Below are 18,290 nucleotides of genomic sequence, written 5' to 3' on the forward strand. Positions count from 1 at the left end.
CGACAGAAAAGAAAAGCGTATAAAGAGCTTATCTCAACACTTCAGATCAACCAGATTCAATACGCCTGGCTTTTTCCAGAGGGGGTGCAGTTTAAATATAAGGACAAAAGAGAAAAAATCGACTCGGTGTTCAAAGCGGAAGAATGTTGAAGCGGTTTTTCGGATCGAAAGAGAAAGAGCAGCAAGACGGTGGAGGCCAAGCAGCCAGCCTGGACGAGACGGACAGAGACCTAATGGGAGCAGAAGGAGGCACGGCCAGAGAGGCATATGATTTGCGGCTAAGAGTTGCCAAGTAGCTCTTATGATCTAAAAGATTTATGAACGAACTGGATGAAGTCTTTGTGCATACTGAGAAGAAATTAGACATTTACTAAAATGGACTCACTAATCTCCTTAATTCATTGACTTAAACGAAAGCTTTAATTTTTTTATGACTAACTGTATACTAACTGTTAATGACCTTCCTTTCTTGGGTTTTTAGTTATAGTGTGGGTTCCTCTTCTTTTGTACTGTCTGTATTCTGGGGTTTGTTATTTTAGTTTGTTATTTTTTTTCTCCCTTCCCCCCCCCTTTCTCTTCCCCCCCCCTTTTCCCTATTTTTTCCTTTCTGTAGTCACGTAGGTGTAACAAAAATTAATAAAGCTACCCTGTTTTTCAGGGGATTAAAAACAACAAAAAAAGATATTTTTATCTAAAGCAAGATTTTAAAGGTGGTTTCTCTTGCCTGCAGTCTTCTGGTTATACACTGCTGATGCTGGCTCAGCTTTCAAAAGGCTGTTTGGTGTTTGGGGGGAACGTGGCTTGTGTTCTTTACAGTTTTTAAAGTTTGTGTTCAGAAAGAGATACGTGGACAGAACTATCTATAATACTTAATTACATTCTAGTGTTTCTTAAATCCTTAACAGTAAATCTGACAACAGAAACCAAAGTTTTAATTTCTTTTGCACTCCTACTTTGAAGTTGTAACTGGAAAAGCATGTCTTGCACTGTAGTTCCTTTGGATTTTTCACTTCAACAGCCTCCAAGTTGTGGCGTACAGTGACTTATTTCCCCAAATAGTATATACATTTTTAAAAACCTTAGGCAACTATTGCTGTTCATTGTTTTAATCTGGTGCTACTCCCTTCTTCGGTGAGCCACCGCTCCTGATCCCTTCTTCAGATACCTGAGGAACTCAGGACAGCTCCTCCCCTGCCCCAAATTTTGTCAGCCTTTCAGGTGCTCCTGGACTCTGGCTCTTTCCTACTGTTGCAGACAGACTGACACGGCTCGCCCATCTTGATCTGTTTACACTTGTGCTTAAGTCATTCCTAAATATACTTTAAAAGAATTACTTAAGTAATACAAATATAAGTTCCATATAAATGTAGTTTGTGATACAAATGATAATAGCTTTTATGTTTGCGTGTTTTGCATGTTTGTAAACTAAAATAAAAAGCATATATGAAATATAAAAAATGTAGGCCCGCTCACAGTTTTAAAGCTAGCACCATTTTTTGCTCATGAAAGAAAATTTTGGCTCACAACACTTCACACCTTAGAGGGAACATTGCTCAGAACGTGGAGATTTCATGGGTAAAACCTGCCATGCCCAGGTATCAAAAAGCAGCTTCATCAACACCCTAGAATAGTGCCAAAAATGCTTCTTTAAAAGGAAAAAAAAAATCAGGTTGGAGCCCTCCTCACAAGCCAAAGGCAGCTATGCGAGAATTAAAAAAACACAAAAGGCTTTTTAGAAACTGAGCTGGGGTGGGGGTGGGGGGTGGAGAAGAGGGCCTTCCTCCCGCTGCCCTGACCAGCAGACACCCTTGCTAATGGTCCTTGGGACCCCCAAAGTCGTTAAATGCACCTAAAATGGAAGGCTCGCCACAGAAGCATTTGCACAAGTGTGGGAAAGGGCAGGTGCCCCCCCCAGTATTAGTCCCCCAGTGAAAGGACACAAGAGGGAGGTTGTGGGAGGACCGAGTGTCAGTGGTGACCCAGGGGAACAAGAGGACGAACCACCACAGCCCACAAGCCGGGCTTTACAGTTCGCAAAACAGAGACACAGGAGCCACACCCAGGAAACGCCAGGAATGGCCCGCCGGAGGTGGCACGGGAGGCCCTGGCTCAAATGCCGGCTGAGCCACAAGGCTCAGTTTGGGTAGCTTGACTCACCTCATCACGTGGTCGTGACAAGACTTCCTGAAACACTAACCTGGGCTTTGCGGAGAAAGGGGAAAGCACTCAAATCCACCTCAGCCCGTCGCCACAGCTGGTGCCCAGGGAGCAGAGTCCAAGAGGACGGAGGTACGAGAAAACCCCCTCCAGCTGGGGGTGGCCAGCCGGGTGCTGCCAGCTGGGGCGGGTGGGAGAGGCGGCACTTGGCTCCAGGGCAACCATCTGCTTGTCACTCCCATGGCCCCCCACCTCAGACTGAGAAGAGGCCCCCGGCCATCCTGCCCCACTCAAGCCTGCCCCCCACAAGAGGCCTGCACCACTTACACCCTCCAGATCAGCGGGAACTTCTGTCAAGTTGCCATCCAACACAAGCTCAGGGCTGTAGCGCTAGAGAAGAAGGCGGAGAGAGAGAGAGGCAGTGCAGTGAGCAGGCAGGAAACACTCCGACAGGCTGTTCAACAGTCAGAAATTAAAAAGGCGCCTGCCTGCCTAATTAATTAATTGGGTAACATGTTTTTAGAGATACAGTCCATCAATAAAACTGGTCCAAATACAGCAGCGGGGGCAAAAGGGAACAATATCAGCCACAATGTTCCTATCATATTCCCAGTAATTTCCCCCATTTTTTGCATAATTTCTTTGCTTTTTAAACACCTTCCTTCATTAAAAAAGCTTCCCAGAGATGTTCAGCTCATTCTAGCAGCCTCTCTGCACCCAGAAGCACATATTCAGGTAGTGGAGACCAAGGTTCTTTGCCCAGGGAGGGGCAAAGTTCCCCACCCCCTCACTTTGCCAAAACTGCTTGCAGACAACTGGCAAGAAAACGACAGCTGCTCAAGACACTTGCCCCACCCCAAGTGAGCGCTCTGGGCCTTGCCAGCTCCGTGAACATACCAGAACAAAGATGCTCATTTTCCCACGGAGCATGCATGGTGCAGAGCAGCACCCAAGCAAGGGAACAACCACCCAGGATGGGTGCAGGAGCTGAAACGCACAGGCTGCTGAGCCCACATGAGCTGCTGGTTAGGGAACAGCCTTTCACGAGCTTTGTGTTCAGATTCTCCTCGTTTCTCTGCTGCACTCCAGGTTTCCTTCCTCCTGCCTCTGCCTCTCAGCTCTGCTTGGATTCCCTGAAGCAATCCTCCCTCTCGCTTGCTTTTCCACATAAAGCTTTCCTTTTCCTTGGAACCAAGGCCTGTTGCGCTCGGTTTGTTCACACCATTTACACACCCATCGTCTACACAAGGATTCTGAGATGAGTAACAGGTTGGAAGAGAAATTCTCCCGTCTGGTCTCTCCCTGAGGATCTGGAAATAGAGTAGAGTGGTAGCTACCAGGAGACCTCCCCCCCCCCCCTTTCTTGGCCGCTTCTGCACAGGAGTCGGCCAAGCAAGGCAGGAGTGGGGCGGGAGCCGTTCCTCACTTCTTCCCCTCCTCCCCTGTTATTGCAACGTCTCCCCAATTTGCTTCTGGTCAGAAGCGCCGGAGACCGGCTGCTCAGCCCAGCACAGGTCCTGCTCGTGCCCCCTCCTCTGAGAGCAATGCCTCATCTGTGGAACTGCAGTTCTTTGCTACCAGTTCCTGCAGTTTTAATTCTCATCTGCTGGCAATTCTGTACTGGACTCCTGTAGCTGTGTAATGCTGCACTGTTTAACATGCTATTGATCACTTCAAATAAAGGCTGGTCTGTAGGCAGAGTCTGACTGTGTGGCTACCTGGTTCTCCACAGCCGAGATCACCGCACAGGTGGTCTTATTCGCAAAAGCTGCTTTGGCTCCCCAGGGAAGGTGGCCTCCACGCCTGGCAATGGGAATGGCTGCTGCTCACACGACAAGGAAGCTCCCCACGCAAGCCCATGGAGGTACTCACATCAGGGAGCGTTTCCGAACCATGGCCCAACTTCTTCCCTGACAGCATGGCCTGAAGTTCCTCGAGGCTTGCATCAATGCAGTTCAAGAAATCCTGCATCTCCTCCCTAGGACAGAAGGCGGGAAAGCCCACAAAGTCAAAGCACGAAGGGAGGACGGAAGGCAGCAGCTGCCAGCGTGGTCCAGGGATGAGCCACGTTCCCCAAGCAGACGGGCCCACAGGACAGACCGACAGGACGAGACCAGCAATGTCTCTTCCAGAACAAAGTCCCACGGCATCTGCAGGAGGCCAATCTGCATTTGGAGACTCAAAGTGGCTTTCTGGAATGGTCCCTGACCTTGATAGCCCAGACAAGCCCGATCCCGTCAGGTCCCAGAAACTACCCAGGGCCGACTCTGGCAAGTATTTGGAAGGGCGACCTCCAAGGAATACCAGAGGCAGGCTCCCTGGAAATGTATTCATTCAATTTATTTATTCAATTCCATTTATATTCTGCCCTCCCTGCAAGCAGGCTCAGGGTGGATCACAACACAGGTTCTAAAACACATCGGATACGTGCGCCACGGCTGGTGTGCCACAGGGGCCCTGAGGTCTTCCTGATCTGGGCTTCAGCAGAGGAGGCCGGGTCTTTATTGGACACACACACACACCCAACCTCAGCCAAGGGCCTGGTGGAGCAGCTCTGTTTTGCAGGCCCTGCGGAATGGCAGTAAGTCCGGCAGGGCCCTGATCTCAGCGGGGAGCCTGTTCCATCAGGCTGGGGCCAGGGTGGAAAAAGCCCCGGCCCTGGTCGAGGCTCAGCAGACGCCCCTTGGGCCGGGGACAACCGGCAGATCTTGACTGGCAGAGCGCAAGGCTCTCTGGGGGCACAGAGGGGGAGAGTCAGTCCCTCAGGGATGTCGGTCCCAGGTTGAGCAAGGCTCTCAAGGTCAATCCCAGTGCCTTGAAACAGACCCAGTCCTCAATCGGTAGCCAGTGCAATTGGGGTAGCGCTGGCTGAATGTGCGCCCACACGGGCAACACAGTCAGCAGGCATGCCACCACATTTTGCATGAGCTGGGGTTTCCAGATCAGCTGCAAGGGCAAGCCCGTGTAAAAGCAAGTTATGGTAATCAAGCCTGGAAGTGACCATTTCGTGGGTCACTGTAGCCCCCAGCAGGGGGTCGCCAGAAGTCAACCATGACTTCCAGGCAAGCACACAACACACACACAAACAAATATAATAAATAAATAAATATGTGGCTTTCTAGAACGTCATTCTCCCCTCAGGCATTTTCTCATAACAGCCCTGTGAAGTAGGCCAGGCTGAGTCTGTGATGGGCCCAAGGTCACCCAGCGAGCTTCAGTGATAGAAGAGGGGACTCGAAACCTGGCCCCCGAGCATCCAACTCTGCCACTGGCTCTGAGAAAGACACACCCCTCTGGGAATATTTCACTTCTTTCAGTTACTCCAGGTAGAGCGCTGGGTGGCAACTGAGACTGTAAAAGCCTTCTGGACCCACAGTGCTCTCCCTCGGAGGAAACCTCTCTGTCAAGCCAAGTCTTCTCCTTGCACATGCGCCCCCCCCCCTCAAATCCTTTCACAATCATCAGCTCAGGCAACCAGAGAGTTGGGAGGGACCTTCAGGGTCATCTAGTCCAGCCCCCTGCAATACGCAGGAACTTCACAACTACCTCCCCCCCCACACACCCCCAGTGACCCCCGTTCCATTGCAGGAAGCCCGAAACAGTAAGTAACCTCCTGGTCTTCCTGCCTTGCCAGGGACAAGCTGCTGTCCTTAGCACTCTTTTGAAGAGGTGTCTCTGGACCGTACCTAGGAGGTCTGGCCAAGTAGGACTGGCACCACCCTGCCTGGTCTCGGGTCACATTTCGCAGAAACAAAAACCGGCACGGAGCGAGAACATCACGCTCTTCATTTATACTCCTTTGGCCAAAAAGTCCAACTGGTCTGAGGCAGCATCGAGGGTAAGGGAGTCCGTCTTCTCCATTAGAGGCTGCCGTTCATTCGTTCAACATGTGCTCCGAGAGCAAAAGGCCCTGGGCCCAACTCATTCGCCCCCCAGAGATGCTAGTGGGACTGGGAAAGATACCTGTGGAGCCGCGCTGCTTGGAAAAAGTCAGCCCAAAGCAGAAGCTGCAACTACCAACGAGAGCCAGTTTGGTGGAGTGGATAAGAGTGGCAGACTCTAACCTGGAGAACCGGGTTTGATCCCCCACTCCTCCTCCTCCACATGCAGCCAGCTGGGTGACCTTGGGTCAGTTCTCTCAGAGCTGTTCTCTCAAGAGCAGTCCTCGAAAGAGCTCTCTCAGCCCTCCCTACCTCACAGGGTGTCTGTTGTGGGGAGAGGAAGGGAAGGGAGACTGTAAGCCGCTCTGAGTGAAGGGCAGGGTATAAATCCAACTCCTCCTCCTCTTCTTCTTCTAAGCACCTGGGCTGGTGACAGAACCAGGGGAGCCCGGCTCCCTCTGCCCATGCATCTACCTAGGCAAGTGGCAGTTCTCATCGGTGGCCTGCCTCACCCCTAAGGACATTCACAGAACCACAACCTGGCTGAGCACGAGAACAGAAGCCAGGAGCTTCTGGTGGACCCCGAAGGCCCCGCTGTGAGTCTCACAAGCGCTGCCAGACTGTCAGGTACCTCTTCCCCAGCAAGACGTTCCCCTTGCGTTCACAGACCACACACAGACTCCGGATCGCTTGGGGCAGATGACTGGCCTGGTCCGTGTGAAGAGACCCTGAGGGTGGGCCCCCAGCTGGGGAGAAAGGGGTGGCATAAGTGGAACACGGCCCCCTTACACAGTCTATGTGAATGCCACTTTGAAAAAATGTGCACGTGTGTGCATGAAGTGCCGGCAAGTCGCTTCCGATTTACGGCAACCATAGGAATCGACCTCCTCCAAAGCATCCAGCCTCCGGCACACGGAGCGCCTCTGTGGCCCCCTGGGTGGAGTCTGTCCTCCTCTGGTTGGGTCTTCCTCTTTTCCTGCTGCCTCCCGCATGTCCTAGCATCACTGACAATGTCAACGCAAGTCTGCTGGCTGCTGCAGAATTCCTGGCAGACGTCACACCAGAATCTGTCCCACCAAACTGTCGGTGGGCAGCAGATTCAGGACAGACAGGAGGAAGCACTTTTTCATGCCCAGAACAGTTAACTGGTGGATGTAATAATGGCTGCTACTAAAAGGGGGTTCCATCGAACTCCTGGAGGAGATGTCCATCAGCGGCCATAAGACGCAAGGACTAAACGGGAGGCAGCGAGGGAGCGGCTACTAGGGTCAGAGACCGCAAGAGAGCCTGGGCTTTGAGCCAGCTGCCAACGACTGGCTTTCCTTTGGGAATCCCAGCCCAGGAAGGCCTGACACTCTCAGCGTGCGGATTCCACAGTCCTGGCCTGACCCCGGCTACATCCCTTGGAAACCAGCCATACCTCTCCAGCACAGGACCACTCTGCGCCGCTGCCTGGCTTTCATCCAAGATGGAGGCGATCACGGCAGCAGGGTCTTCGGCCACGCCGGGCTGCACAGAGTGCGGTTCCACAGCACAGCTCTCTTCCACGCTGCCCTCCACTGCGCTGCCCACCAGCTGAACTGGACGGCTGACCTCCAGCAGTTCCAGCCCCAACGCTCTGCAGGGAGGGAGGCCTTCTCCAGCGGGCAGCTGGCCACCCCTGAGGACACACAGCACACGCAAAGGGCGCAGGGTTGAGCACCTGCGCTCCAGAACACAGACGGATGCGTTTTGGAGGCATTACGAGACTCTTTCCTAGGAAACATCCACAACTAAGGCACAAAAGCAGAAGTGATGTGCTAGAGCAGACAGCCCATCTCACTCAATGTCACACTTCCCTGAAATGGACAGATGGCCCCGGGATGATTGTGAGCAGGCCGCCCAACTCCCCTTGGTCCACAGCATCTACACACTCCAGAGGCATAGAGGGGCTTGCCCAGGAGGCCAAAATGGCCCCGGGAAAAGGGCTGCACATGCCCTGATTTGGGGGGGGGGGGGGGGGGGAGGCAGAGGCTTGCTGCAGCTCCCGCTTGCCCACCTTGTGCCGGGGGTGGCTCTCGTGTCCCTTGGTCACGGCAGCAGTGGCTTCCGCCCACCTTGTGGGGATCCACCCCAGTCTCCCAGATTATCGTATTTCCAATGGCCAGTCAGAAGCTCACCTGGGCAGAAGCCCCACCTGGCTACGCCCACTTCCTGAAAACACCTGGGAGGCCCCACGGCACCCACAAGCACCACACTGGGGAGGCCCTGAATTAAGCCACAGCTCAGTGACAGAAGAACTCCTGCTTCGCACCCCTGAGTCTCAGAAAACCAGCCACGGGAAAAGACGGGCCCAGGCAGGCCACCGCCTGATTTAGCGGAAGGCCCCAAACTCCCCCCCCCCTTCAGTTAAAATGTCGCAGCCCTTCTTGTTCGAGGAAAAGCCCCATTTTAAAAAGCTGCCTTTCAACTCAGGCCTGTTGCAGTCAGTGATTACCTCCTCCCCGGCCAGCAAAGCACTCGCAGAGTTGCAATGCCACTTCCAGCTTCCGGTCTCTCGGGACAAAGAGTCGAGCACAGCACAGGGCCCCACGGGAACACCCCCCCCCCGCACTTCCTCACCAGTTCCCGCTGACGGTGCGTGCGACAGCCAGGGGCCTCCCTGGGCAGTCCCCGGGGCCCTCCTCCTCCTCCGGAACGTTGGTGATGTCACGGATTATCAGTGCATCTTCGCAGCCTGCAGGGTGCTCAGAAATAGTCGCCTACGGGAGAGAGGCAACCAGAGCAGGAGGAAGACTTGCAGGCGCCATTCTTGCCACAATAATTATTCTCACCATTTTACAAACATTGCAATTCTATTGATTTGTATTACTGAGTCAGGAAAGAAACAAGAGTATCTATTGGTGACCTGAAGACGTATCATCAGAGAGTCTTTAACCTCAGTGATCAAGAGATTCTGGCACTCACCCTGAAAAGACTCACAAGGAGCCACCCCAGACACAAAAGGACTTACTGTTTCACAGTCTTCAATAGGAATGTGAATGTACTGACGGCCGTATTTTGCAGGCAAGGCACCCGAACCATCAGACAGTGATCTAGCCGGAGACATGAGCAGATTCTTAGAACATGCTTAGTAAATTCAGAAAGACAGTTGCATGGAATGATGTTCCACCGACATTTCCCATGCAAGACGTTCCGAACATCAGCGGCCTCCTCTCTTAGTGATGTAGAACAAACAGCAGGTAACAGAAGTGCAGATTAACTGGTGTAAGGGACCAATCCTAAGCAGGTCTACTCAGAATCCTACTCAGGTTTACTCAGTAGGGCTTACTCCCAAGAAAGTTATGTCAGTACTGTACTGTAAATCCTGCTGTTAATTTTTTCCTTGAAAAACTCTTGATTTCTTACTTCTATTTGCAGCAGCAGAAAATAAGGTGCAAGAGAAGAAGAAGAGATTGGATTTATACCCTGCCCTTCACTACCCAAAGGAGTCTCAGAGCGGCTTACAAACTCCTTTCCCTTCCCCTCCCCACAACAGACACCATGTGAGGTAGGCGGGGCTGAGAGAGAGCTCCCTCGAGGACTGCTCTTGGGAGAACAGCTCTGACAGAACTATGGCTTGCCCAAGGTCATCCAGTAGCTGCAAGTGGAGGAGTGGGGAATCAAACCCAGTTCTCTCAGATTAGAGTCTGCGCACTTAACCACTACACCAAACAGACAGGGATTCCCACTCCCTTTTTGTTTGTCATTTTTACAGTGGTGACACAAACTGTTTGAGGGGTAACTGAAGACACTTCATCAGCCACCCACATACATAGATGTCCTAACTGGAACATGTTAACCACCGATATGAAATTCTAAAATGAGAAGTTGTAAATTAAGAAGTTGTAAATTAATTCTAATATGAATTTCTAAAATGAGAAGTTGTAAATTAAGTCCAACTGGGCATGATTCGTGATGCTACCCCGGTAAACTACAAATCACTTCCTAGCTGCTAATAATGGTAATCATCAGTATTCCTTCTAAACTGAGTTAGTGTGAGCTAGCTCACAGTTTTTTAGCCTCCAACTCACACATTTTTGTCTTAGCTCTGGAAGGATGGCTCCAGAGCAAACTAATTCATGCAGTAGCCAAATCGCTCGCTCATAATTTTAATGTTAGTAGCTCACAAAGTAGAATTTTTGCTCACAAGACTCCACAGTTTAGAGGGAACATTGGTAATCACATATATCAAAAGAGAACAACCATGATAACCTAACTAATTACCAATCCTTTTTATATTTAAATGAACAGCCGCCCTGAGTCACCATGTTGTGTGTGGGGGGGGGGTAAAAGTTAAATGAATGAATAAATAAATAAATATAAATATATAATGTGAAAAAATTGTATTACAAACTTGTTTCTTCTTATCTACAGTTCAAAAACTTTAAAGGATGATGTTCCCTTAATTAGGATACACTAATGAGGTGCGAAATGCTTTCCTCTCTAAGAAGGCGCTTCCTGTTTTGATGAACTCTCTACACAGAAGGACTGAAGTGCCTATTGAATCCTTTAAAGGTTTTGAACTGTAGATAAGAAGAAACAAGTTTGTAATGCAATTTTTCACATATTATATGTAATGCACTGTTCATTTAAACATAAAAAGGATTGGTAATTAGTTAGGCTATCACAGTTGTTCTCTTTTGATATACCGTGTTTCCCCGAAAATAAGACACTGTCTTATATTTATTTTTTCTCAAGAAGACACACTAGGGCTTATACCACAAATGCATAGAAATCCTGCTAGGGCTTATTTTTGGGGTAGGTCTTATTTTCGGGGAAACAGGGTATGTGTTTCCGTGATTCTCTCTCCTGGTTTGTTCAGTAATAGTAACCACAGCAGGAGGGGACTGATTTTAACAATAGTTACGGTTTCGGAATCATCCAAACCAGACCTTGAGCATACACAGTCTGTTAGTTTTAAACTTCCGATTTGGTTAACTGGGATAGGATCCCCCCCAGGATACAAGCCCAGAGAGACTTTTAGCACAGCCTCGAGGTATGGGAGGGAACCCAATACCACAGTGAGCACCGGGAGTGCAGCCTGGCACCTCAGACATGAAAATCAAGAGCTACTGCAATGTGACAGGTGGAACCAGGATCCCAGAGAGCTGGATTCAAATCCCCCTTCCACCATGAAGCTCACTGTGTTAGAGAGTCCCTCTCCCTCAGCCTCACCCACCTCACCGGGTTGCTGAGAAGATAAAATTGAGAGGGAAGGAAACCCCTCCCCCCAAATAGCCCCAAGCTCCCTGGAGGAAGAGTGAGGTTAAAATGCAGCAGATAATTAAAATGAAAAGTATACAGTGATATATAACCCTTTGTGCTCAATTGTTCACAAAATAAATGGAATTTATATTCTTACACAGAAAGTGGCTGCTGCAAAAAATGCGTCAAGGCCACACATCGATCACCCCGTGCCCCATTCCCTCAGTGCGCCCTCTAGCAAGGCCCAACTGGCATCCCAGTCGAGCGGCAGAAGAAAGAGCAGTTACCGCTTCCGCTTGAGCCCCACGATGCAGTTTCGCCTCATCAAGCTCAGTATAAACTCCAGGATCTGGAGAGAGAGGAGAGGAAATGTCAGCAGGGCCCCCTCAGCAGCACCACGGCCATGCAAGGTCAGGGAGCAGCCCAGTCAACGCGCCCATTCCCTCCACGCTGGCAAAACACCCTTGGCTGTGCAGCATCCCTGGGGACCTTCTCCAAAGACCACGTGGTGCCATCAGTGCTCAGGGATTAGATGCCAAGGGTGAAGCACCTGGTGGTTTTTTTGGAACCTTTCAGAAAGCCACCGGGAAGGAGACCTCCCATCACGGGTACCAAGCAACTGTGCCCCATGCAAAGCCCAGGCTGTCCCATGACCTGCCCCATGCTTCAGGGAAACCTGACGGGAGACGAAACAAGAGGCCTGACCGAAGTGTTCTCCAGCAGGCTCCCCAGCCCCCACCCATAACACTCAACGTCCTCCTCCACTTGCTCACCATCCTCAGGAGCCTTCCACCGAGGGGGAAACCACGGACACGGCCAGAAGCTGCCAGACTCTGCTCAGTGGAGTGGGAGGAGGACCACCTCGATGAGATCATGCTGTGAGATCACAACCACCCCGTAGAGGAAGGCAGGACTGTGACTCCCGCGAGCCAGAGGCGGCAGGCCCATGCAAGACTTGCCCCAGGAAGCCTCGTCAGCCCACAGCAGAGGAAGGACTCCAAGCGGGGACTTTCTGCCCAGACACTTGGCCTACCGTCAAAGGGGTCAGCGTGGAGTACCAAGATAATGGACCATGAGGGCTCTAGGCCTCAAGAGAAGCCCCAGTTTGCAGTCTCTGGGTCACCTGCTTCTGTTACACCTTCAGCCCATCGCTCTGCACGGAGCACAGGGGAGTGGGTGCTCCCCCCCCCACTTCATCCTCAGCTCGTGGGACACACCCAGCCCAGGAACATCTCGTGACTGTGACGGCCAAGCCAATCTGAACTGGGCTACAGATCTCCCCCCCCCCCCCCCGGTCCACCTTGGACTCTGCCAGTATCTAAAGTGCTGTTCCTTCGTCCTGCTGTCCCCTTCAACAGATTTGCCCAAGATCTAACTGGTCCACATGTTCTACAAGCATCTCAGATTCCACTAGAGTTATTGGGAGTTTTGCCTCCCCTCCACCCACTGAGGAAGCACAGATGTCGCTACAGCCCCTCTGAGTCAACTGCTCAACCCCAATCCAACCAGCACTCTTGTTGTACATCATGTGACGGACACGGAGATCCTAACGAGATCTGGGGAGGGTCAGAGCGAATCTGCCAGGCCCATGCGCGTGGGGAGGGGGGGGGCTCAGCTTTGCACTGCGATCCTCCACACTCAACGAGGAATATTCAGGTCTCTGAATCCGCACTGCCAGGTACCCAAGCCAAATCGAATACCAGGCTTAGAAGCTGGTTCTTTTTTTCCTGAGAAAAAGTGTAGACGAGCACTTCCACTCACACTCACAGGAACACATGGAAGGGCTCATGAAGCCTTCTTCCCTGGAAGAGACGATGCACTCGTTCTGGAAAGAGGTCCTGATCTCCACTGAGAGCTCTGTCAACTGCCCACTCATCCAAACTATCAATTTCAACTGGGGCCCAACTTCTGCAAAACTTCGTGCCAGGCCCAGGGTGATGCCCACCCACTGAAAACCCACCTCCGCGAGACAGCTGGCTTGCACGGCTCCTCACTGCAGGGCTTGGGGCTCGCACGGCCTGACACCCGGACAGCTCCAGCGTCTGGCAAGCACCTGGTCCAAGTGCCTAACTCCTCTCAGTGCCTGCCTGAAGGTTTCTCAGCCACGCGTCCTTCCTTTTATGAAAAGCTTTGCTCTGCCCTGACCCGAGGTTCCCAGGCTAGCCCGACCGCGGAAGCTAAGCAGGGGCAGCAGCACGGATGCGGGCTTGGGTGGGAGACCCCCAAGGAACACGAAGGTCACCCCACGGAGTCAGGCCATGGCAAACCACCTCCGCCCATCTCTTGCCTTGAAAACACCACGGGGGCTGCCAGAAGCCAGCTGCGACTTGACGGTACATGTCCCCCCCACCCACCCACCAATCGTCTGTTTTTACTTTTAGCATCCTGAGACCTCGCAAAGCCCAGAGGAAGAACGAGGAGATGAAAGTCCCTCCAGGCTCCCCTCCCCTCTGGCGTGCACCCCCCCCCCAAAGCCCCAGACGTGCTTGCTCGAGAGTCACCCAAAGAAGGGACAGGCCGTGGCTGGTACCTTGGAGAGGAGCTGCTGCTGCTGGCTGTGCTTCTGCCGCAGAGACGCCACCTCCTTCCACAGGGCTTCGTTCTCCCTGCATGAAAACGCACCAAGACCAAGGGAAAGAACAGAGGCAGTTACTCGGCTTGCTCTAGACAATGGCTCTTCAGTTTCCGCAGGAGCACGCGGGGTCGTGCCTCTCACCTTCAGCACAGAATCCCAGAGTCCACGCGTGCTTCACGTTCTTCGGAGTGCACCTCAGGTGTTCCGGGGTAGGCCTCAGAATGTGAAGGCCCCACACGCATTTTTACACAGGTGGATTCAGGGAGCCGGCACTGGACACAAGGCCCCGTCCCGGGGGCGGCTGGGAGCCCACAGGCCCTACAAAGGGCCACGGAGGCGGTTCTCAAGGGCCAAGACCCGGCAGCAGCCCAAGCAGCGCTCTGGGGGCAGCCTCACTGGCAGCCAAAGGACGTGTCGCAGGACGTGTTTCGCAGGCATGACCAGGACAGGGCAAAGGGGGGCGGGTGAGGGCACGCGGGTGCCGTCCGTTGGCCAAACGCCAAGGGGTGGCCTGGCAGATCACTGCTATTACCATTATTATCTGTCTTATTTCTACACTGCCTGTAGCCAAAGCTCTCTGGGCAGTTTACAACAAGTATATAAAGATACAACAGATAAAACATTGAGAGTTAAAAATTAATTTAAAATAACATTAAAAACAATAGACCACCAGACCCAAAAAAAGACCTAACCCAGAGTGAAAAAACAGTATCGGGCCCCTGCATCACCCAGGAGGTTTTCAGAGGCCTTTGGCAAGCAGAGCTGTCTTAACCCGGTGCTGAAAAGATGGCAAGTTTGGCACCAGGTGGGCCACAGCGATTGTTCCAAAGATGGGGGGCCACCACGAAAAGGCCCCCTCCCCCTAGCCGTCACCCTCCAAGCCTCTCGAGGGGTTGGCACCTGGGGGAAGACCCCAGAGGCTGAGGGTAGAGTCCGGGTAGATGGAGGCTGGGAGAGGTGCTCTGACAGATCTTGTGGTCGCCAGCCAAGTAGGGCTTCCTAGGTGAAGACCAACACCTTGGATAGGGACCGGAGGCATACAGGCAGCCCATGCTGGCGGGCCAGAACTGGTCTCATGTGTTCGGACCTCTGGGTCCCAGTTATTAATCCAGCTGCCACATTCTGCACCAGCTGCAGCTTCTGAACCATCTTCAGGGGCAGCCCCACTTGGAGTGTGTTGCAGTGATCTAGTCTGGAGATTACCAGAGCATAAAAGACTTTCCAGATAAGGGCACAACTGGGCCGGTAGAAAGCACGCCAAGCCACCGATGCCACCTGAGCCTCACGTGACCGAGATGGATCAAGGAGCAGCCCCCAAGCTGCGAACCTGAGTAGGACATACTCATTTCGGGCGTCCTGGCCCGGACGGTCCGGGCTAGCCTGACCTCATCAGCTCTCGGAAGCTAAGCAGGGTCAGCCCTCGTGAGGCCGCCGAGGAAGTCCAGGGCTGCCACGCAGAAGGCACCAGTGGCAAACCGCCTCTGGAGGTCTCTCGCCTTGGAAACCCCATGAAGGGGTCACCGGAAGCCAGCGGAGACTTCATGACGCTTTCTGCCAGCACACCCAGCCTGGGCAGAACCTACTCGGCCATTCTGGCACCAGTACCCAGAAGAGCAGGGTGGAAAATTTTCCACTGTTTCATTTTACCACAAAATATTTTTCATTTCGAAAAACTCAGTGCTGCATTTTTTTAAAAAATCAGTACATGGAAGCTACTGCCAGCACATCTGGTGAGCTTCACAGTCCCAACGTGGTAATGGGTATTTCCCCAAGAATTGCTTCAGGCACGTTTCCCTGATTTATAAGAGAGAGGGGATAAAATCTGAAATACATATACCAAAAACCAAGTTAGGAACATCTACTATCAATGCAGGAAGAGTGGACCACACCTTTAAAAGTGTACAAAAGATTGCCCCCCCCACCCCCGAATCTCACTTCCGCTTCACTTGTCACTTTCTCTGCTGTGATCTCCCAGTTCTGTTCTCCTTTGCTCTCCCCCCCGCCCCCTCCCCCCCTGCAGGCAGATAAGAACTTACTGACTTGTTCTTTGAAACATAAATATTCCATGATCTTACCACTGGATGATTCAGGGTTAGCATCTGGTGGGTCACACTGCCAGATTATTATATTATATATAATGTATATATTATTTAAACTATAATATCTAAGACACAGACTTGTTATGTTTTATTTTAACTATTATCCAACTGTTGAGGCCAATGACCACCCTGCAGTGCCCTGCCCAGCTCCCCCTTCCAGACGACACTCCGCGGTCACGAGAGATGTCGGCACCTTTTCATACTGGCCAGCTTGAGGTCCATGTTGCTCTGCTGCTCTCTCATCTCCTGGACTTCGGACAACACTCTGTGCAAGTCCTCCGGGCAGACCTTCAGCTCCTCCGCTCTCACCGCAGACACCTGTGGCAGGACCAAGGCACAGGGGGGGGGTTTCCTCACAGGCTCATTTTAAATACGCACCGTTCTTATAAGGACCGCATGAAGAACGAGAGGCTTGCTGCTCCGAGAGAGGACAAGGAAGACCAGCCTCCCCGCCACGGCAGAAGTGCCAGAACCCACGTCAGCTCAGTGGCCATTTAGCATTTACAGCTAAAGAAGTCTGCAAAAGGTGAGAACCAAACAATAGTGGTGCATCAAGACCAGAGAGGCTTGGTCTTAGATATATCATCTAAATGCTGCAAACAGAGACCCAAACAAACTTCCACAGAACCTCCCATCACAGCTGCCTTGTCCATTTCTCACTTAACCCACCCCCGTGACCTCTGCCCTGCTCCAGGCCTCAGGAGGAAACGGACGGACGGGGGACTGTGCTGGGACTCTGCTTGGCACTCAGGTTCAAAGAGGAAGCCGGCTTCCCTTACAGACGTGGGGATTTCCCATGTGACAGACTGGGCCCACAATGATGGGTCACGGCAACATTCTCCCATGTGCACGAGATTCGCACTCACAGCAGTTGCATCCCGGTGGCCAGGATGACAACCAAAGGGCGGCTACAAGAGGCAACCATTTTGGTAACATTCTCAAAGGAGAGGGTCACACGAGACTCACGCTTATGACTGAGTCGCCTGGGAGCCAGAAAGCCCCTGCCCCAAGACCCCACAGAGCCTGGCGACAAGTTTGAGCGTGTCCAGAAGAGGGCAACCAGGATGGTGAGAGGGTTGGAATCAAAGTCTTATGAGGAAAGGCTGAAAGAGTTGGGTACGTTTAGCCTGGGAAAGAGAAGGCTTCGAGGGGACATGATTACAGTCTTCAAGTATCTGAAGGGCTGTCAGGTAGAAGATGGAGCAGATCTATTCTCTCTTGCTCCGGATTGCTAGATCTAATATCAGGAGAAACTTCCTAACTGTCAGAGTGGTTGGGCAGTGGAACGGACTGCCTCGGGAGGTGGTGGATGCGCCTTTGCTGGACGTTTTCAAGCGGAGGCTGGACAACCATCTTTCCGGTATGTCGTAGAGCTATCCTTCAGCTGTGCTCCTGCAGAGTGCAGGGGGTTGGACTAGATGACCTGCAAGGTCCCTTCTGACTCTAACATTCTATGATTCTATGACGTAAACACCTTATGCGATTGTGCTCTTCCCCAGACCACACAGATGCACACCCCAGGAAAGTTTTGGAGAGCCACTATTCTGGACGGTTTTATGTTCCACACATCCTCCACACACACCTTATTTGGGCTGCTCATTCATAAACAGAGCTCCAAAGCTGCATACTGAGCGTATTAAGAGCAACGGAGGCCACATGATTGGGTGCTCACCTGCGAGGCACAGTGGGAGATCGACATGTCTATGCTCCCGGCCATCTCGGGCTCCGGAGGTGCTCCTTTGGGGCAGGAATTCAAGAGCTGGCAAGTCATGATCCCAAAGACCAGCTCAGGTTCCCATCAAGTTTACTGTCCTGGCAGGAGGCACACAAAAGCTGGGCCCCACCCACTGATCTTCATGGGCAGGAAGCTTCGTAAGAGAAGACACACACACACACACACCCCTCAATGTGCTGGGCCCAGGGCTTGGGAGGTTAACCGAACTGGCACAGCCCACAGACAGGCAGCGGAGCCTTTTCAAAGGGCACGGAGAAAGAGACGGGGAAACCTTAACTGAACTGGTTCCATGCACAATTAGTATAGACAAGGAAAAGCCGCTGAGCTGCCCCAAAAGCTCGGGAATCACGCCTCTGCCGATACAGCAAGGCCTGCCTTGGGTCCTGACAGAAATCTCTGTGTCCGCCACGAACTTGGGAACGGTGCTGGGATTTCTGAGAGCCAAGAAACCAGAACCAGTCTGAGCTCTCCAGGAACAGCAAAAACTTGAGATGAAGTTCTAAGACCAGCAGGCAGGTCTGCCAGGCAGACTTCACTGCTGCCGGCACCCTGGGAGAGAAGGAGGCTTGGTTTCTGACAAGCAGCGGTTTATGCTTCAACCAGACAGAAAACCAGTG

The 18,290-nt window shown here is 52.2% G+C and overlaps 1 protein-coding gene across 1 annotated transcript in view; it reads right to left on the minus strand.

Annotated features, from left to right (window-relative positions):
* LOC107120607 (heat shock factor protein 3-like) overlaps positions 1–18,290 on the minus strand; it is a 72,290-nt gene that overhangs the window by 11,743 nt on the left and 42,257 nt on the right. Inside the window, exons 6-13 of the mRNA XM_015423338.1 lie at positions 16,132–16,256; positions 13,795–13,870; positions 11,552–11,613; positions 9,031–9,112; positions 8,640–8,779; positions 7,459–7,698; positions 4,030–4,135; positions 2,485–2,547 (exon numbers count right to left, since the gene is read on the minus strand). Coding sequence (XP_015278824.1) covers positions 2,485–2,547; positions 4,030–4,135; positions 7,459–7,698; positions 8,640–8,779; positions 9,031–9,112; positions 11,552–11,613; positions 13,795–13,870; positions 16,132–16,256 — 894 coding nt within the window. The remainder of the gene's footprint in view (positions 1–2,484; positions 2,548–4,029; positions 4,136–7,458; positions 7,699–8,639; positions 8,780–9,030; positions 9,113–11,551; positions 11,614–13,794; positions 13,871–16,131; positions 16,257–18,290) is intronic.

This window comes from Gekko japonicus, unplaced genomic scaffold (genome assembly GCF_001447785.1).
Source record: "Gekko japonicus isolate JY-2015 unplaced genomic scaffold, Gekko_japonicus_V1.1 scaffold1529, whole genome shotgun sequence".
NCBI lineage: Eukaryota > Metazoa > Chordata > Lepidosauria > Squamata > Gekkonidae > Gekko > Gekko japonicus.